Genomic DNA, 21,941 nt, shown 5'->3' with positions numbered 1-21,941 from the left:
TGGGAAGAAGGAGAGAGTTTGACCTTCTCTTTCCCCATTTGAATTCCTTTGATCTCCTTCTCTTGCCTGATTGTGATGGCTAGGTCTTCCCTGAACTGTGTTGAATAGCAGTGGAGACAGCGGGCTTTGCTGAGGACTTTTGTGTCTATGTTCAATAGGAACATGTGTCTGTAGTTTTCTTTTATTTTGTTCTTGCCTGGTTTGGGTATCAGGTAATACTGCCTCATAGAATGAATTAGGGAAAGTTACCTCCTCTTCATTTTGGGGGGAATAATTTGAGCAGAATGGGTGTTAGTTCTCCTTTATATGTTTTATAGAATTTGTAAGAAAAGCTACCTGGTCCTGGACTTTTCTTTGTTGATAGATTTTCTGTTATGGGTTCAATCTCATTACTCACTAATGGTCTGTTCTGGTATTGTATTTTTTAGAGTCAATCTTGGTGAATTGTTTGTTTTCAGGGATTTATCTATTTAATCTAGGTTTTCCGGTTTGTAATGTCAATTGTTCATAATAATCCCTGATGATCTTTCTTATTTCTGTTGTATCCTTTGCAATGTCTCCTTTTAAATTTCTGTTTTGTTGATTTGTGTGTTTCCTTTTTTATTGATTAGTCTAAATAGTGGATTATTGATTTTGTTAATCCTTTTGAAAAACCAACTTTTGTTTTATTGATCCTTTGCATTTTTCCAGACTCTATTTCTTTCAGTACTAGTTTAATATTTATTATTTCTTTCTTTTACTAATTTTGGGTTTAGTTTATTTTTGTTTTTATAGTTCTTCAAGCTGCATTGTTTATGTGAAATCTTTCTACTTTTTTGATGTAGGCATTTACTGATATAAACTTCCTTCATAGAACTGCTTTTACTGCTTCCTATGCTTTGGTATGCTGTATTTTGATTTGTACTATTTTCAAGACATTTTAAAAATTTTCCTTTGTAATTTCTTCCTTGACCTAATGATCATTTAAGAGCATGTTGTTTAATTTACATATATTTGTGCAGTTTCCAAAGTTCTTTTTCTTATTAATGTCTAGTTTTAGTCCATTCTGATCTGAGAAGATACTTGATATGACTTCCAATTTTAAAAAATTTCTTAAGGCCTTTTTTAAGGTCTATTTAACATGTGTCTATTCTGAAAGATTTTCCATGTGCTGATAAGAAGAATACACATTCTTTAGCTGTTAGATGAAATATTCTATATATGTCTGTTAGGTGCATTTGTTATAAAGTCCAGTTTAAATCTAAAGTTTCTTTAATTTTCTGTCTAGATGATCTGTCTAATACTGAGTGTGGGGCATTCAATTTTCCCACTATTATTGTATGAGAATCTCTCTCTCTCTTTAGATCTAATAATATTTGCTTTACATATGTGGGTGCAATGGTATGGGGGATATATATGTTTAGAATTGTCTGGCTGCAGTTGCCAGGGCCAAAGCACAAGCCACCAGCAATTATCCTGTGGCCCCCTACAATGGGGCTTCCATACCTTTACAAGTGGTGGGGGAGCTCTTCTCTTAGAGCGCATGAACAAGCATTGTGGCTCTGCTGTTGAGGGGTACAGCGCCATTGCCAATGTCTTGCACTCTGGCACTGGTGGCACCAGCCTCTAGTGGTAGCAGTAGCCAGCAAGGGATCACAATGGGCTCTTCGAAGGCTAGGATTGTAGGAATCTGTAATGGAAATGTGGGCCTTTGCCCCCACCCCCATTTGAGACAGCCCCCACCATTCCTGGCTGAGGAGAATGCCTTGCTTCCCTCCCCTTCTTTGTGGGTCCCTTTGGTGTAGAATTCCAGTGTTCTCTCTTTGATGATTCAAAGTGTTTATCTACTCACTGTTTTGGTTCTACTTTGTGGAGCAGGCAAGTATCTGATGCCTCGAGTCAGCCATCTCGCCACCCCTTTTACAGCTTTCTTAATTGCAGTGTTTCAAGATGAGTGGCACACAGCAACTACTGCTCTTGATGTTTTGTAAGCTGGCCAAGAGTTCATGCAGTTCAAGGAAATACATCTGCCCACATCCACACATTAGTGAAACTGATTACACATCCTAGCCAATATGACCCAATTAGGGTTCTTCTGGAATTTTGAAAGTTGAACCAAGAAAAATAGATCAGTCTCTTGCCAAAAGGCTCCACTTGAAGGCACATAAACTTGGAAGCCCTTGACAGAAATACTTTGTCATGCCATCTTGGACACAGACCTGCTCATAGAGATCTGTGAAGATGCAAACATCTTGGAAAATTTTAATATTGAAATAAACTTTAACTGTAAAAAATTATTAGTACAATCCATTAAATAAAATAAGATTCCATTCATCTATTGCTGTAAAAACTATGTGAATAAACAGATGGAGAAGAGAAAGCCAGCTTAGTGTGATAAAGGATCCAGGCAAGATTCTCCAATGCTTGCTAAAACTACTGGGTATGAGTTAGAGGAAGAACAGGGTATTTGCATGGGCTAAAATTATATGCTTACAAATCATTTATTAAATAAAGAGGTAAAGCTACTGTAATCTTCCCAGATACCACCTTGATATAAGTGAACAATAATGGGATGAAAATTTCAGGTGACTCTTGATATATTTGATTATACTTAAATGTAAATTTATAACTCCTACATAAATATATAACTCATATTGTTTTAATGAAGCAAAAATAGAGAATGATAAAGCAAGTGGGGTAAATATAAATAAAATTGGTGAATCTGTATAAATACTATACATAAATTCTTTGCATTATTCTTGTAACTTGTCTTTAAGCTTAAATTATATCACAATTAAAATATTACAAAACTAAACTGAAAATGTTGATATATATTTTCTATCACTGCCTTTGGGAAATTCAGAAATGGCTAATTTATATTCTTCTTTCATTTCTGTAGTTTTCCATTACAAAGTGTGTTATCTTATGTAATGATACCTTACAGCTCACAGTTATTACACTCTGCTATTTGCACATGAAGACTGACAAATAGGTTTTTTCATATCTTAGTTTATTTAACCAGGTTGCACGGGAGGTTTAGGTTTACAGAATGAATTTGACATTAGGCAATAAAGTAAACATATCTCTATTGTAATAGGTTTTACACAAGAAGTTTGAAAATACACAAAAGTCAAATGTAATATGTATATATTTATAAAACAAAATGTAAGCTTTTATTTTCATAATCAGCTCAGGGGATTATACATTTTAATAGATGTGTAAGGTAAAATATAAAATTATATGTGAATTTTTGTAGAAATATTTGAGAAACAAGTGATTGTTAAAAAAATTCAATGTTATCTTACTAGCTACTACTAATTTAGGGTTTTAAAAGAGATTGCTATTATTATCTTTATGCGGCCTTTATCATTTGATAGTGAATATAAAAATAATTTATAGGTATTTTTATAAGTTCATATCTGACATTAGTCAGACTAATGATATTTCTCTAAAAGAACTTGAGTTGGTCAACAAAAAAAATCTCTTGCTATTATAGATTATAGGTCCAGGAGTGACAGATACATGTGGAAACAAACTGGTTGTGAAAAGCGAAATTAAGTATTTTGATCAGCATGCTTTGTGATTTTTCAGGCTCATTCCTGTTCTTCTGTTATTTTAGCTGACATTTTTTGCTCAGCTATTGGCCAGTGTTCTAATCCTTAGAACAGTGGATTATGCTCATGATTATAACAATATTTTTAATTTTTGAGACAGAGAATGTGATTATGTTTTACACAGTTTGTAGGTATTAAATGAAATGTTTAATAATGTTGGGGTAATGATAGATTTTGAATATATTCCACCAAAATAATTCACAAAACTATATGGTTAAAAAAAAGCTCAAGCTTTTTTGTTGGTTATCCTTTCCATTCTTTGGTTAGTTGTTCAATTGATTGATTGATTATTTACTTTATTCATTTTTATAATATCCAGCCATTATTTTTTTGTGCCTCTGTGGGTTTGAAATTGAACAGAAAACTAAATTGCAACTTTGTTCAAACCTAAATCTGAATCATTTGTCTGGTATCACACCACACTGTAACTCTTACTTTCATAAATCCTATGTTCCTAAATTGTATGGTGGATGCAAAAGAGCAGGGGTGGAATCACTGCTTGGTTAGATGGTAAACGAACTGGGATTTAAGTGCTGGTTAATCCATCAAGTCACTTCAGTTTTGATCAGCATTAGTTCTTTATAAAGCAGGACCAGTTGAAACTATCCTGTTGAAGGGACCAAAGAAGTGCTATAAAAACTTCAAACTAATTCTTGTTTTGTTTCAATAATTTCTCACATTCATCAAGAAACTTCTTGGCATATCTTTAAAAAAAAAAAGTGAATTTTATCACCCTCTTAGAGTTCAGCATAGACTTCTGTGGAAACTTTAGTTTTTAATCAAAACAAACTATATATATTGATTGAGTACTTATTTAATTTAGAGAGCTCCTAGTATAATAATAAGCAAAAAACATTGTAAATGACAAATGTACTATGATATCTTGCTGTATATAAAGACACACATATTTTTGCCCAAACTGTTGGCTGCTTCATGCCTCTCGCAGGAGAAGGGGATGCCCCCATACCACCACCTTCACTCCACTTTAAAAAATTAAAATGAAAGATACTTTTCCTGAAAGTTTGGGTCAAAAACATGGATGTGTGTTATACACAGGATCACATTTTATACAGCAAAACATGGTACGTCACACACTGATTGCTTATAAATTACAATCACTCAAAAAGTTCTCTGTGGGCTGTCACCCTAGACATTTCACCAATCAGATGGAAATGTCTCTGTGTGAGGGCCAAGAAAACTCATCTTACTACAATTACTTTTCAAAACAAAATTTATATTTTTTATAGGAGCAAATGAATTTAAACAATCTGTCTTTTTTAATATGTAGTGAATTAAACTTTCTGAAAAAGTTTAGTCCGCTTAACAATGAATCATTCTTTAAATGGTTTTAAGAATGAAATTGAATGGTATTTCATGTAGATCTGAAACCTTCAGAACACATAAAAGAGCCCACTAGTCAGTTACAGTGAAATAGTAAGAATTCAATCACTTCTTCTTTTTCCCCAACCAAGAGACAAACCACTTCATGCTGTGGATGGTTAACATTTTGCTTTGACAAGTAGCCACATATTTATATTTTCTGCTGTTCTGTGCAGGGAAGAGCCCAACATGGTCTCAGACGATTTACTGCCAACTCGTCAGTCTTTCGACATTTGTCCAGGTAACTGGACCAAGAACACCCGGTGAAGACTTGTCACAAATTACAGTGATGTTCTTTACTCTTTGACTGGTTTTGGTTGGCAGGAGTCATGTAGAACAGACAGTAGATAAACAACCCACAGATCCACTGAATTGTGACATGGGGAATATGAAATAAACTGTGCCATTTGATATATTTCTCTAGAGTAAAACCACTGAAAAGACTTCTCCACTTCAAAATTTAAAACAAACAAATAAAAAATATTATAGCAAATAGAGACAGCGAGCCAGCCAGACAGACAGACATAGACACAAAATTTTAAATCAGGATGGATTTTAGGAAATAAGGCATAAGGAAATTCAATTCTAATTCAGGATGAAATAAATAGCTTGAATTTCAATGAACCAGTATTAAGTAGATTAGGCAGTTATCTGGGGGTAAGACTAAAATTAAAATCAACGCTGTAGCCAATAGAAAATGCAGAAGCAAATTATTACAGGAAGTATATAGAGGGAAAGGATTTATGACTCCTAATACTATTGATAGTTCTTCAGATTTCAGATAATCCTAATGCTCAGAAATTGGGAAAGAATTTTCTTTTCCACGTTTCCACATAAACAAAATACTCTTTAAAGATATCCATTTCTCACTTTCCTTTTTTTATGCTCACTCCATATCTTTCTATCTTTCCCTTTGCTTTAGGTCTCACCCAATGCAGCTGACCAAGGATTTTAGGCTGAGCACACCTCCAAGTATAACCGATCACTGATGCTACAATTATGACTAATTCTTAACAACATCAATTCTTAAGTCCATTGAACCTTGAAGCACACCCAATATTCATGTGCTTCAAAGTTGACAATACACACTAAAGTCTCAGAATTCTAAAATTACGTGGTTCTAGGAAATAAAATAGCTGGGACCGTAGCTTAGTGCTGTTGAAACACTTGCAGTGAGTTGATGAAAGCAGTTGTAGAGAACCAAAATATGCTTCCCCAAAATATGTCACTTTGGCATAAAGACTATTTTGAGCTGAAGATAATTGCAAAACAAAAGACGTCCTCCCCCACCAAAGCACTCTTCCCTCTCTTCTACAGTTGTCAGGGTGTAGCCCAGGGTCAAAATTATTCAAAGCAGGCAGTCATTTTAAGGAAACAAGGTATTCCTTTAACAAATGTTTATGAATAGCCTATTGAGTGAAGGACCTGGGCTGCAAATCCAGATCATATATGTCAGGATCCTGATTGGCACAGGAGTCTCAGTATGAAGGTCAGAATAGCCAGTGGTCCAATTTAGACAGGGTAGGTGAAGATCAATAAAGTGTCTCCAGCTCAGTGGCATCAGGATCACCCGGAAAGCTTGTTGGACCACCAGAGTTGGGCCCCTCAGTCACAGTTCCTTTTTAAACCTGGGGTAGAGCTCAAGATTTTTCATTTCCTTTCAAGCAGTCTTATTCCCAAGATGTGTAAGTATTATCCTCATTTTTATTGTGCATAAGGCTCAGAGTAGTTAACATGTCCAAAAAATCCAAATGATCATTCTGTTCTGAGTTGTTGTAAGAGCTAATGTTATTTTGCAAGTTTTTACTCTTTGATTCTATAATAATCAGGAACTGTTTGGATATGATTGAGACTAACTGAGCAGAACTCCCTTCTCTGGCGTTCCTATGTATTGTTTAGACAATCGCTTGGATTATATGTTACAGAAGACGACTTGGGCATTCTTGTTTGCAAAACATCTACTTGAATTAATACAAATGTTGTACTATACTCCCAGCAATAAAAAAGAATGGAGCTGCAGATGTGTGCAACTGGGAATAGATATCACAGACATTAATCTCGCAAAAGAACCTGCACACACGATCACATGTGCTGTATGTTTTCATTTTTATAAGGTTCTAAAATATCTGGTGAAAGATGTGAGTCTAGTAGTTAGCTAGGTCTGGTTCCACCTGAACTTTCCCAGCCTCCGGTACTATAAGAAACAAATTTCTCTTCTTTGAAAATTAACCAGTGTCAGGTGCTCTGTTACAGCAACCAAAATGGACCAAGACAGAACATGGACAACAGAAACGGGTTTTTGCTGTAACAAATGGTTGGAAATGTGGAAGCAGATTTGAAAGTGGGTGACAGGTGGAGACTAGAAGACACGGGAAGGAGAGGCTACGAGAAGCCTGGACTGCTGAGGGAAATCGAGGAGCATTACGGAAATTCTAATGAGGGCTCGGAAAGTGAGAGCATCAAGAAAAAGGATTGCATCTTTTCCTTTTTCTGTGTAGTGCATAGAGGTTCACATCTAAAAAAGAGACACCATTCCTGCTGTAATTGCACCATCATGGCCAGAATATTGGCAGAAATATGGATGTAAAGGCCGTTCTGATGAGGTCTCAGATGCTAATGGGTGCTGGAAACCTAAAGAAAGGTCAGCTTTGTTATAAAGTGGCAAAGAGAGTATGGCTGATTTATGTCCAGGCCTTGGGGCTCTATAGAAGGTTAAATTTAAAAACAATCAACTAAGTTATATGCAGAAGAAATATCGAGGCAGCAGAGCATTAAATGTGCTGCATGGCTCCTTGCGGCTATTTACAGCAAAATTAAAGAAGAAGAAAATGTTTTAAAGATGGGATTTTTAATTTAAAGAGAAGTAGAAAAGAAAGATTTGGATGATTAGGAGATTGGCCACGTAAAAAAAGTTTTAAAAGGTGTGGCTAGGAGAGGAGCACCACCCGTTGGTAAGGAGATCAGTGTGGCGGGAGCAAGAGCTGCAGTTCATTGTCTCCTTTAAGGGGAGAATGACACTACGGCATCTCAGAGGTCGTCCAGGCTGCCCCCTGCATCGTAAGTCCAGAGTGTCAGGGCCTGTGGGTGCCCTGCACACCAGCTGTCCTGCACTGCCTTGGGATTCTGCTTCTGGAATTCCAGCGCTGTGCCTCACAGCCACCCCACACATGGCTCAGTAGCCTAGGTGCAGCTTAGGCTGCTGTTCTGGCAGGTCTCAGCAGGGGTCTTGGTGGTGTCCACCTGGGCAGACTTGCAGACATGTAGAGGAGAAAAGTGGTGGGGTCATGGCTGTGTCTACCCAGCTTTCAAAGGATGTCTCATGCAGGCAGCCTGGAAGCCCAGGCAGAAAATTGTCCTGTGAAAGGAGCCACAGTAGAAGCTGTCACTGTGACAGGGCCTTGTGGGCCTGGGAAAGCGAGGCCTCCGCAGGGGGCTCATGAGCACAGTGCCTGGTGCAGCCATGGAGGTGAGAGCATCCCCGAGGTGCCAGGACTGCTGACCCGTGGGGCTCCAGACTGCAGCTCAGCTTGAGAAATCTGCAGGCACTATACTCAAACCATGAGAGCTGCTGGGAAAACTAAGTCAGTCCAGGAAAACTAAGTCAGTCCGGCAAAGCCACAGGGGAAGGGTGGCCTGAGGCTCTGGGGGCCCAACCCCAATGCCAGTGTGCCCCAGATGCAGAACGTGAAGTTGAAGGAGAGAGTTTTTGGCTTTGAGACGTGATGTTGTTTCCCTACTGAGTTTTGGACTTACTGGGGGCTAGTTGCTCCTTTCTTGTCTATTTCTCCCTTTTCAATCAGGGCTGTTTATTTTATGTCTGTCTTAGACGTGTTTTGGAAGTAGATGAGTTGTTTCGATTTCACTGGCTCACAGCTAGAAGGAAATGTGCCCCAGGATAAATCCAGGCATTAGACTCTGGACTTTGGACTCTGGAGTTGGTGCTAGAAAGAGTTAAGACTTATGGGTTATTGGGATGGAATAAAAGCACTTTTCAAATGAGAGGAAATTAATTTCAGGGCTGGGGGTACAATGGTGTGGTTGAACACCTCCTCCAAAGTTTATGTTTTGGAAACTTGCTCCTTAATGCAAAAATGCTGAAAGGTAGGGCACAGGAGTGGCTGGGTCAGAAAGGCTCTGCCCTTGTGAATGGATCCATGTCATAAAAATAACAATATAAAAAAGTCAAAAAACATAAGTGAAACCATCAGACAAAGAAATATTGAGAAAATTTCTAGAGAGAGACATATGAATTAGGAGCCAAAAGTATAAATCACTGCCGTTAAGCAGAGCTTCTCAGAAGCCAGGATTGTATCTTTTCCTGTTTTCTTTGTACTGCATAGAGGTTCACATGTAAAAAAGAGACACCCCATTCCTGCCAGCATCGTATAAATGTCACTGAGTAACATAGAAGGTAGTATAATGTATTGCACTAAAATTTTGTCACGTGTTAGGGAGATAGAGTGGGATTCCAGCTATCACAAAGGTGGGTGCCCCATCTGTGCTGCCTTGAGGAATTTCCCTACCTGGGAAAAAGGACAAAGGTCAGTACCCTATCTTGGTGCTGCCCCACACTTGATTCTATCCTGAACAACTGTCACAACTGGGGGAAAGAGGAACGCCCCACAGACCAGGCAGCCCAGGCACAATAAGATCTGAAAAGTGACCTACAGTAACCACACCACATCAAAAGTTGTCTATCAGAGTGGTTTCATGGTCATGTCTAAACCATGAGGAGGACCCAATCCAGACTCCACAACAGGAGACCCCACACTATACCCAGGGCCTCTGTATGACAGAGACCCATTCATCATCTATAACTGTGGTGAAAGTACTTTGCTCTATGAACCTGTGTTTCTCTCCCTCGGTAAACTCCATCTCATGCTTACCTTGGGTTTGTTGCCTGGTCATTCTTCAGTCAAGAGCAGAGAACAGAGAGACAGACACTAGCCGACCCAGCAGCTGGAACTAAGCTCTGACGTACAGTGTGGTTATATGGCCCTTTTACCTTTGCTTGAGGATGCAGGTAGCTAGTGTAATTATTCATATCATAAAAATGTTTCTTTAAATAGTATGCTAAGGCAATGATGGAAATTAAAAGTCATCATTCGATAAACCACAGTAATAATTATTACTGATACAAACCTCGACAGTTGCTAAAATTTGTTGGGGAAAAATATAACAAGAAATAGAATAGTTACTGTCTCATAGTATCTCCCCACATGATATTCATTAATTACAAAGGAAAAAATAATAATTCTACAATGGAGAAAACAGGCAAACACTTCAATAACCTAGAAATCAAGGTTAATACCATGAGCAAAGAACCACATCAACTGATATTCAAGGAGAAGGACACAGCCCTTCTGCAATATTATTTCAAGAATGTATGACCACAATCTAATCATTAGGGAGTTATGGACAAGTTCAGTCAAGGGACAGTCTGTGAAATAACAGACTAAGAAACTGTTCCCGACTTGAGCAGATTAAGGAAATAAACCAACTAAATCCAGTGTGGAATTCTGAATTAAATGCTGGATCAGAAAAATAAACTGTGTGAGTTATTAAACAAATTTGGATAATATGTGTAATTAGCTAATAGCATTGCATCATTGTTAATTTTATGGCTTTGATAACTGCCGTATGATTATATAAGAAGTTAATATTAGAAGTTAGCCTCTTCTAATATTAATAAAACTATACAGATTCCACATAGATTACACTTGCAACTATTTTGTAAATTTAAATTATTTCAAAATAAAAATTAATAGAAAAGAAAGTATTTTGAGATTGCCAACATTCACTAGATACAATCGATTCAGCTTTTATGAAAAGACCTAGGCAGAGAATGGACAACTTCCCAGCTTAAGTAGAGTACTCATAAAGTATCCGCTTTGGGCAGCATTGAAGCTTATTGACTTAACACAAAAGAGTTACCAGCCAAATGTAGCCTCCTAAATGTGAGGAATTACGACCCAAGGCAGTGAAAGCATTGAAAATGAGAGGGGTGAATTGGGGTTTTCGTTGATGTCCAGAAATTGAAGACAGATACCTATGAATTCTGATGTCTAGAAATTATAGATACCTACGAATTCTAACGTCTAGAAATTATAGACAGATACCTACAAATTCTAATGTCTAGAAATTATAGACAGATACCTATGAATTTTAACATCTAGAAATTATAAACAGATACTTACGAATTCTAATGTCTAGAAATTATGGACAGATACCTACAAATTCTAATGTGTAGAAATTATAGACAGATACCTATGAATTCTAACGTCTAGAAATTGACAGATACCTAAGAATTCTAATGTGTAGAAATTATAGACAGATACCTACGAATTCTAATGTGTAGAAATTATAGACAGATACCTACGAATTCTAATGTGTAGAAATTATAGACAGATACCTATGAATTTTAACATCTAGAAATTATAAACAGATACCTATGAATTTTAACATCTAGAAATTATAAACAGATACTTACGAATTCTAACGTCTAGAAATTATAGAAGATACCTATGAATTCTAATGTGTAGAAATTGACAGATACCTACGAATTCTAATGTCTAGAAATTATAGACATATACCTACTAATTCTAACGTCTAGAAATTATAGACAGATACCTACAAATTCTAGTGTGTAGAAATTGACAGATACCTACGAATTCTAATGTCTAAAAATTATTGACAGATACCTACGAATTCTAACATCTAGAAATTATAGACAGATACCTACGAATTCTAATGTGTAGAAATTATAGACAGATACCTACGAATTCTAATGTGTAGAAATTATAGACAGATACCTACGAATTCTAATGTCTAAAAATTATTGACAGATATCTACGAATTCTAACGTCTAGAAATTACAGACAGATACCTACGAATTCTAACATCTAGAAATTATAGACAGATACCTACAAATTCTAATGTCTAAAAATTGTAGACAGATACCTACGAATTCTAACGTCTAGAAATTATAGACAGATACCTACGAATTCTAATTTCACAATTGGAATGACAGGAAAAAGGACTGTACATACCACAGACCAGTGAAGTACCAGGGAAAATTCTTATACAGATTATTAAAAGAGTACTTCTGTAGTATATAGAAGTATCAGTAGACTCTATGAACTTCGTACATTATAAATCACATTTGACTCAATTTTCTTCCTTCTTGGTGAAAGTTATTAACTGTAAAGTTAATACAGAGATAATGGACAGCTGGACCCAAGTAACATAATTAGGAAATTCTATTGTGATATTTTGGAGGAATAAAGAGAAAATATTGGCAGAACACCTGAATAATCACATTCTTTTGGTTAGTTTAATTACCAATCCCAGTAACACGGTAAATGGGTCAGTATCATCCTGGAAGAAATTTCAAAGGGCTTTATTATCAGCCGAGTTGTATGAACAGAAAATTCATCAATGACATGCTGGACAGAAATTCAATGATGCCGTGAGCACCTGCCAAAATCACAAAACCTCTCTGTCTCGTGATTCCCAGTCTAATAAGCACAGCTGACTGAAAAGAGAAGGGTGTTTGATGCAAAGACAGCTGTTTCTATGCTACCAGGGACTGGCCAAACCAGTGAGGTTGCTTCTCCTAGCCAGAAAATTTGACAATGTTAAGTCCATTTTTCTCAGCACCTCTTCTTTCTCCTTTACTCACCTAACCTGACCATGTACACTCCCGGACTTTGAAATTAAATTATTGCAGCCCCCCAGAGCAGCTCCAGCACATGCTCCTGCATGTCTGTGCATGTTTCATCTACCTGGCGTCCCCCCCATGATACAGATTCATCTTATCATCAACCAGTAAGAACGCATAAAATGTTAGCCATCTGTACATGATACCGCAACTTTGAGATAAAATAAATATAGATATTTTAAAATTTTTATTACAAGTTGGTAGTTTGTAATTTTGAGAATTTAAAAAATTTACCTTTTAAAATACAGAGTGGTAAGAATTATTTGACTTTACTACCCGTTGATTAACTTAGGTAGCTTGCACTCATAAGTGGCCTACAAGAATAATAACGATGAAAACAGACTTACCAACACTCGGGTAACCAGGCGTGGAAGGGTCTCCTCCCGGATTCAGTGACACCATGAAGCCATCGTGGCTGAGATTTGCAGTCTTTGGTAAATCACAAGGATCAATGTATAGAAGGACACCTCCAAATCCAGCCTTTTCCAATAAGGAAATCTAAAAGGGGGGAACAATCTATTAAAATATTATCATACTCATTGACGTTCATGTGCTGCCATTTCATGAATGTGGCTGTAACAGGATAGCTACCCCCTTTTTTTGTAAATAGAAAGACATTTCATGTTTACTTCATTATCATGTCCAGTCAGAGGCTTGCTCTCCCGGCCCGTCATCTCTACCATATTTGCGCAGCATTCCCATAATGTTTAGGTTTGATTTCCGTGGAACTTTTCACTCTGTTTTTTAATTGTTTAAATAGATTTGAACTTTCTACTTTTTGGAATTAACAAAGGCTCTACGGAGAGATGTTCTGACCACTCCTGTGTCCTTCCTTAAAGCAGAAATCACCTGCGGTATCCTGACCTATTTCCCCCAGGGCTGAAGCTGTCAGACCAGTCGTTCAAATGTTGAAAGACTTCCACACTATTTGGAAAATAGTGACCTGAGGGTCCTCGGTGCACTATTCATCTTGGTCTCTGCCCAGGATGCCCCAGCTGGACCTTCCAGACACAGTAACCCCCAAGGGGTTACATATAACCAAGTAAGGGCACTTTCATGATCAGATCAGCCCCGGCTCCGTGCCTGTCATTACATGTTCTGAAAAGAGCCCCTGTTCGCCTCGTTCGAAACATACTTGATGTAAAGATTCCTTTATGTTCTTTAGTAAAGACACAACTGATAAATATGATGAGGCAGATGAACTTAAGAACATACCACGTTTCTCTTTAACTTTATAAATTGATATTTTTAAAGAGCTTGTTTATATTAGTTTTCTCAGTGTGAACAGCCTGACATGAGAAATGATAATCCTGATTGGCTAATTCTGTTCCTGGTGAGAGTAATAAAGGTCATAATGAATGCAGCTAGTTACTGCCCATTGTGCGGCCCTAGTTACACCTATATTCCGCTTCCCAATTGCTTCTTATATTGTTTAGAGAGTTTTGTACACTAAGCAAGGCGACAGCTTGCGTCCCTGGCCAGCCCTGGCCAGCCCACTCCATGAGGGAAGTGACCATGCTCATCTTCTCTACCAGGCATTTAGCAGGCACAGAGGAGGCATTCAAGAGTATTGCTGAGTCAGATCATTAGACACAGAAAGACACAAAGGAAAAAGAGTCCAGTTATCCTCTCTATCAAGATGTAGTTAAGGCTAACATGTTGGAGTGTCTGGACAGTTTACAAGGGCTTATGCCCACACTTACACAATAAGATCTTATCATAAGTGCTATTTTGCAATTTCTTTTCATTCACTGATAAACATTTATTTGTCCGTGTTGATGCCTACAATTCTATGCTATTTTAATAGCTGGATACTGTTACATATATAATACATACACAATATAGATAGCCCATAAATGCTATTTAACTGCTGGTTATAGAAATTATTTTTCATTTTCAAACTATTATATTGCGATAAACTTCCTTATAGCTAAATCCATTCATATATATCATAAAATATATTCCACAGGTAAGAACTTCTGGATCACAGTACTACTTTTTGAATGCTTTTTGGTAAGCTATTTTCCCTCCAGAAAGTTAATGAACAAGTTATATTATTATTATTATTTTATTATTATTATTATTTTTGCAGTTTTGACTGGGGCTAGGCTTGAACCTGCCACCCCCTGTATATGGGGCCAGAGCCCTACTCCTTGAGCCACAGGTGCTGCCCAGAACAAGTTATATTCTTATCTGCTATATATGCAAATATTCATTCCCTTTCACTCTCAACAACATTGATTTATTATTTTAAAGATGTATTTACTAATATAGCTAAAAATTTTATCAAAATAAATATTTTAATTACAAGTCAAGTTACACATATTTCTGCATGATTTGGGCCACATTTTTTTTTTTTTTTTGAAAATGATCTGTTTATAAAAAAATACTTTGAAAATTCCTGCACTACTTGTCCATTTACAATGTTACATTGGGTGTCACTTTTGTGCTGGTAAAATGCAGAGATACGAAGAGAAGTTTGACAAGATCCCTGCTCTTGGGAAGTTCAGTTCACCAATGGAAGGACTAGAAGTTTTCATCGTGAGTGCCAACTCCGACTGAATGGCAGAGTGGCTGCCTAGAGAAGGTCTGTAAGGCCAGGTTCAGGCTCACTGCCAGTGGTCCTGTGAGTGACATATAGTAGTGGTGATCCATGTTTTGTTTTTTTTTTTTTTTTTTTGCTGACCCTGCTTTAGTAGGATAGTCAAAATACCCTCAAAAATACCCTCTAGAAGGTCAGTATAGTAACTGTTTGGCTGTTTAATGTTCATGAAACCTACTGTTTTAGATTTATCTTAGTCAAAAATAACAAGCTAGAGGTGCCATACGCTAGCACCTCCTCTCTCCTGAGGAGATTTAATGGTACATTGTGAACACTTTTATAACGATTTATAACGTGATATTTTCCTATAATCAATGGCCTATAAGGAAGCACTGGGGTTTGGTTGTGTACTATTTGGGTGGGGGTTGAAAACATCCTCACTATCCCCCAAAAAGATACCCAGCATGCAGCTTGGCTCCCGCCTCCACCCTCCGCTTACAACGGAGGACCTGAAGTGGACACCCACTCAGAGCTGTCCAATTTAGTTCCTGATACCATTTGTTGCTGGCCATCATAGAGTTTTAATTTAATTGTTTAAATTCCACAGCTCTTAATTTCAGAAATGATTGCTGGATTTCCAGTGACGTTAGTAACAGATAACAGAGGGCACTAACTACATTAAATCCAGTGAAAAATGTTCCTGGTTTTTGCTAACATCGAATTTTGAACATATTAAGGTTAGGGCTGGTTTAAACATTCAAGAGATCTTCTACTCTGGTGGGGTTATACTTTTCAAAATGCATCCACGGGCAAGCCAGTGCAGAAGATATAAAGCCCACTGTCACGGGATGGCCAGTTGTGTCATCTGCAGGTGAGAGCAGTCAGCCCTGCCCAGCACCTCTCACAAACTGATACCGCTTGGGGTGATGATTTCACTGGGGATGTAATTCCTGAGAAGTGGGGTCACCTTGTAGGCCAAAATCTCCTGACTTTGAACTCAGTTATTGCTTATTTCTCTCTCTTGAATATGAGCTTGGGGTTCTTTTCCATGCTCAATTTTGCAACCTCAGAAGGTAGAAATTGTGATCCTTCTAAAGAAAACTAGTGACAAAAAAGGAACAGGTGGTCAGAAAAAACAGAGATGGCAATGGGCAAGGGAGGGACGCTGAACCTGGGTCCAGCTGCACTGGTTCCCCTGAGAGGGATGCTGAGCCTGGACCCCGGGTCCAGCTGCGCTGGTTCCCCTGAGAGGGATGCTGAGCCTGGACCCCGGGTCCAGCTGCGCTGGTTCCCCTGAGAGGGATGCTGACCATGGGCCCTGGGTCCAGCTATGCTGACTCCCCTGAGAGGGATGCCAAGCATGGGCTCCGGGTCCAGCTGCACTGGTTCCCCTGAGAGGGACGCCAAGTCTGGGCCCCGGGTCCAGCTGTGCTGGTTCCCCTGAGAGGGATGCCAAGTCTGGGCCCCGGGTCCAGCTGTGCTGGTTCCCCTGAGAGGGACTCTGAGCATGGGCTCTGGGTCCAGCTACGCTGGTTCCCCTGAGATTGGGTAAAACTTTTCTTCCTCTGAGAGGATGTCTGTCACCTGCAAATACAGCATCATAACCAACAAAGGTAAAAAAAATCATTACAACAGGCAATGGTTCTGTGATTTTTATAGCAATCTTAACACCGAAGAGCTATGTGACAACACGTACAATTTCTGTGTGCTTTGGTTTCATAAACGATAAAATGCAAAATTGAATTACATTATCCTCAAAGATCCTTTATGCTCTAAATGAAAAACTGTATAGTCTAATCCAATGATTTTAAAAATGTTTATGGAGACATATTTATTGTATTTTAAAATATTTTGTCACATAAAATTTGCTTTAAAAATATTGGTCAGGAATACACCCTCTAAAAATAACACAATTTCTATGATTAAAAAAGACATTTAAGATAGTTTTATGATATGGTTTATCTCAACATACCATATCAATATTTGAATTTTGCATTGAACTTCTGTTAGGCACAAAATATAAAGAAAACTCAAATATTTAGAATATGTACATTACAATTCTTCTGACTAACTGAACGCTTTTTTTCTCCCTTTTCAGATCTAATTTAATATTGTGGTATGAAATGTGAATTTTGTCTTTAAAACTATTTCACACTGTTTATGCCCTAAAATGTATGACAGTTACATAATTATTCAGGATTAAATGATACTATTTTAATACAGTTATCAGCATTCTGTACATTACACTGGGACTATTTCTATTTTAATAGGTACCTCAACTATATTTTATTCCCCAGAGAGAAGTTAAACATTGTGTAAATTTACCAAACATGTTTATCAAAAATGTCCACCCATGATAATTTCTAATTCTTCCATGACTAAGGATTACTCATTCTATATGTGTGTATAAGAATATTTCACATTGTGCTTTTAATGAATATCAGGATCATAAAATCAACTCGCAAACATACACCTCCCTCCCTCTTTTGTTTAACTCAAAGAACCCCTTTGTGCTGAGCCAGCATGCTATTGCCCGAGTTTCCTTGAGTGTTAACATTAAGGGGACAAGGTGTCTAGCGGCGCCACTAGACGAGTAACTGAGAAATGGCCCTTAGTCATCCTGGGACACTCTGCAGTTTCTGTACCAGGGTCAGCCAACTTCCTTCATGCTACATCAAAGCTCCACCACCAGCAACAATAAAATCATATCACTTGAAGCATTCAGTGTGACCCAAGTGCATTGGTTAAATTTTATTTTGTTTTTCTTCTTAGGAATTAAAGAGGATTTGGTGAATACCGTTAGTGGCACTAGCTTGTGACCGCAGTGTGACAGCTTCATATTATCTATCCAAAGCATGGGAGAGTGACTGGCACAAAATGTATTTTCCTATTTTTGTGGAGTTGTGAATGAGTTAGTATTTGCGTCAACAAAAGAATAAACTAATGAATGAATGAAAACCATACTGTATAAGCTACAACTATAACATGAATATTAGTTTGCTGTACTGTTCACACTTCCTGGCAGGAAAACTCAACATTATACATTTAATTGTGACATCTCCTATATTTCATTAGAATTTGAGTGTAAGAATTTAAGCTAGCTTGTTCTTAAAATTTTAAAAACAATGCATTTAATTAAATGTGTTATGTTCTTTCTATTCTTCTATAAAAGTACATAATTAAGAATAGGATTATTTTTCTTTGATTTTTGTTTTATCCAAGAGTATGGATAAGGAGAGTGGTGGAGACTAGCCCGCTGGTGTTCAAACGTGTGACTTTTGTCTCAGTGACAGGATCATATAGATGTTAAAGGTCTTTGGCTGCCTTCAAAGTGGATGATTCCATTGTTCTTGTTATGAATCATACTGATACGTTCTCCTTATGTATACTAAATTTATAAACCTAGATCCTATAATTTGCCAAATAATCAACTCTGAAATAAATGGTACTAGCAGTCCACAGGCAGGACACAGCAATCACTGAACAGACCGTACAAAACTCCACATTTCCTGGGGATTATTCCCTTAGAAAGAGTGGTCTGGTGCCTGAGAATGGTCCACCGTAGGTTTATATTCCCAGTGCCCTGAACAGGGGGCATCTAGGCACAGGGGAGGCTGCACAGTAATCAGATGTTCAGAAAAAAAACTAAATTAAAGAAAATCAAAATGGAAAGGGTTAGATACAGAGGAGTCTTTTTTGATTTCTGCTACTTAATTTCTCTCCTCATTGACTTCTGTTGTTACCTTTCAGCTAAAACATCATTTCTAGTCCAGAAGGAGGACACGGCTATCATTGTCATTTAAACCACCTACTTATTCATCGTGTCTAGCAGGGGAATAGCAACTGAATTCCACATCTAGGAAGCCCTAAAACTGTCAGCTCACCCTCTGCACCATTTGGTGCTACCTCTTGATGTTGCTCCTTCTATTTTTGCTGCCCACACGCATAACATTCCCAAACTGTCCTCCTGATGTCAAGAACCAAAGGAAGACACTTGTGATTTTTTTTTTTTTCATTATTTAGCTTCTTCAAGGTATTACTCTAAGACTGGAGATAATTCGTATGTCCTCCACAGCTAGAAAAGGTCTCTGAACCCTCGTGTGGAGAGCAAGAGTGAACATAATGGAAAAACAAGACCTTATGTTTTTGATAAAGTCAAAGCCCAGTGTCACAGATGGACTGGCATTCCCTTAAAATGCAGGTATTGAAGCCTTAACCCTTAGTATACTTGGGAATGGGACAATAGTTGGAAATAGGACTTTATAAAGGTAACTAAGGTTTAGTGAGTTTCCTGGGTGATGACCAGCAAATTCATCTAAGAGGAGGAGGAAGGTGGGCCCGAGGTGGACAGGCTCAGAGAAGAGCAGCCTTCCTTCTGCAAGACACGGGAGCCCGCAGAAGAAACCACAGCTGGGGGGCACTTCGACCGTGGACTTCCAGGCTCCAGATTATGAGCAAATACATTTTTGTTGTTGAAGTCATCCTCTCTTGGTATTTTATTATGGCAGTCAGGCAAACTGATACTCCCTCATGAGGAATATGCGTACCAGATATTAGATATTCTACACAAAGATTCAGAACCATAACTGTGATTAGAATCTAGGTCTTTTGAGTCAACTTAGAGCCAAACCCTCAAGGACTTAGTATATACATCCTCTATGGGCCAGGCACTGTCTCTGACTTGTTGATTTTCATTCAGACCATTTGAGATAATTCATTTCAATTTCCATTATGTAGCTGCTGAAATTGTGCTTCATGAAGGTTAAAGAAATGGCCCAGGGTCAGAACTGATAAGTGCTAAGGCCAGAGATGAAGCTGCAGTTTTCTGAATTCGCCATCTTTTATAAAGACAAACAGACTGGCTAGAGGGCGAATTCATAAAACACGCTGGATCCTCCTTGCTGTGATCTGCTTCCTGAGAAGACGCTGAGATCGATAGAGAATTATAGGCTTGTTCTGCAGATTGTTAAAAGACCTGGAGTTTTACAAAGTCCTGTCATGGGGATTAAAATGTATTAAAATAACAGATTGGGTCAGTTTAAAGATTCATTCCTATAGTAAGACTTTATGTAAGAATTGTTTATATAGAAATAAACTTAAGAAACATGAATTTAACATTTCATAGTGCATTCTTACTCATTAAATAATTCCAGTATATGTGAAAAATAAAAATATTGGACAAAATATATGATCACTTAGTAAGCAAATATTCTCACTTTGGAAGCTCAAATGTTATTCTTTCTTCTACAGATTGCTTCTTATTAATAGGTTTGCAGTATGGCTCTTTACTTATATATTGTATTGTAAGATGCCACTAAAAAGGTTTGTAAAATTCCTATTTGCTTTTTTATGTTTCAGAAATAAACTCACCTTCTTGTTAGTTAAAAAAAAAAAAAAGAAAAAGACTATGATGGTAGGTGAAATTCACTGTAATCAGACTAAGTATATCCGAGGTATAATCACATCATTCTTCTTCAAATTCACTGAACACCTTTAATTAGGATTTCAAATTGCTTTACTTGATGCATCCAAAGTTATTTAAATAATTCTAGTGAGATTAGTAAGAAGCAATGACCTCTTGTTTTTATAAAGAAAAACTTGAAGTTATTTAGAAAGTTATGGCTGCTGCAGAGTTCTGGAGAGAATCTTCAACTTTTATCATTAAAATAGAAAAAAGGAAGGGAGGGAAGGAGGCAGGAAGGGGGGAGGGAGGCCTGTAGGGAGGATCTCCTATTTTGTAAGGTATATTTCTGTGTTTACTTTTTATTCCACTTTAAACTGATGTCTCAACGTGGCCTCAGAATAACCTTGTAATGATTATGAGACAATAAAGACACAAGGCTCACTAGATCAAGATCAAATAGCTAATAGATTTCTGAGAAAAATGTGTCCTTATAATTTATTTTCCTGTGCTTCTCCCCAGTAAGCCACGGGGGAGGTAGGTGGAAGGAGGGGGATTAATGGGATTACACCTGCGGTGCATCTTACAAGGGTATATGTGAATCTTAGTAAATGTGGAATGTAAAGGTCTTAGCAAAATAACTAAGAAAATGCCAGGAAAGCTATGTTAACTAGTGTGATGAAAATGTGTCAAACGGTCTATGAACCAAGTGTATGGTGCCCCATGATCATACTAATGTACACAGCTATGATTTAATAAAAAGAAAAATAAAAAAAAAACAAATAATGAAAAAAAAACCCAAAAAACATAATAATGTCATTTTGCAATTTTTTTAAATTTTTATTATTTGAAAACTCTTGCCATGATTGTGACAGGGAAAAGGCCCAATCGTTAGAAAAAAAAAAAAATCTTTAAAAACATGATGTAATTTTCCGACCTAGCTTCAGAACATTAAGTACAATTCTAAAGCTATTTTATTTCTGGGCTCCTTATGTCTCCTGCTCACGGTGGATCCATGCCTGTGTAGTGGAAATATTACTCCAGATTCTATGTTGAGGAGACAGTGCCAGAGGTGACTAGAAATTATTTCCCTAAATCTCTATTTTTTTTTTTTTTTTTTCAGAAAAAGGGATTTGGGGCATAGGAAACAAAGAGATATAGGATCTTTTCCTCTCATAAGGTGGTTAATGAATTAGAAAGACTAAAGTGCATTTGTCTTTAAAAATTTCTCTATTATGATTCCATTCCTCATAACCAATGTTGGGGGGAAATGTACAGTTGTTATTAATAAATATATGGCTTATA

General features: G+C 37.4%; 1 protein-coding gene across 1 annotated transcript in view; it reads right to left on the bottom strand.

Moving 5' to 3' along the window:
• LOC128573097 (inactive N-acetylated-alpha-linked acidic dipeptidase-like protein 2) overlaps positions 1-21,941 on the bottom strand; it is a 411,222-nt gene that overhangs the window by 295,752 nt on the left and 93,529 nt on the right. The window contains exon 4 of the mRNA XM_053573293.1: positions 13,041-13,191. Within this exon, the coding sequence (XP_053429268.1) occupies positions 13,041-13,191 (151 nt within the window). The remainder of the gene's footprint in view (positions 1-13,040; positions 13,192-21,941) is intronic.

Source organism: Nycticebus coucang, chromosome 20, assembly GCF_027406575.1.
Source record: "Nycticebus coucang isolate mNycCou1 chromosome 20, mNycCou1.pri, whole genome shotgun sequence".
NCBI classification, from domain to species: domain Eukaryota; kingdom Metazoa; phylum Chordata; class Mammalia; order Primates; family Lorisidae; genus Nycticebus; species Nycticebus coucang.
Note: the sequence above shows the minus strand (reverse complement) of the source record. Positions and strands in the feature narration are given on the sequence as shown.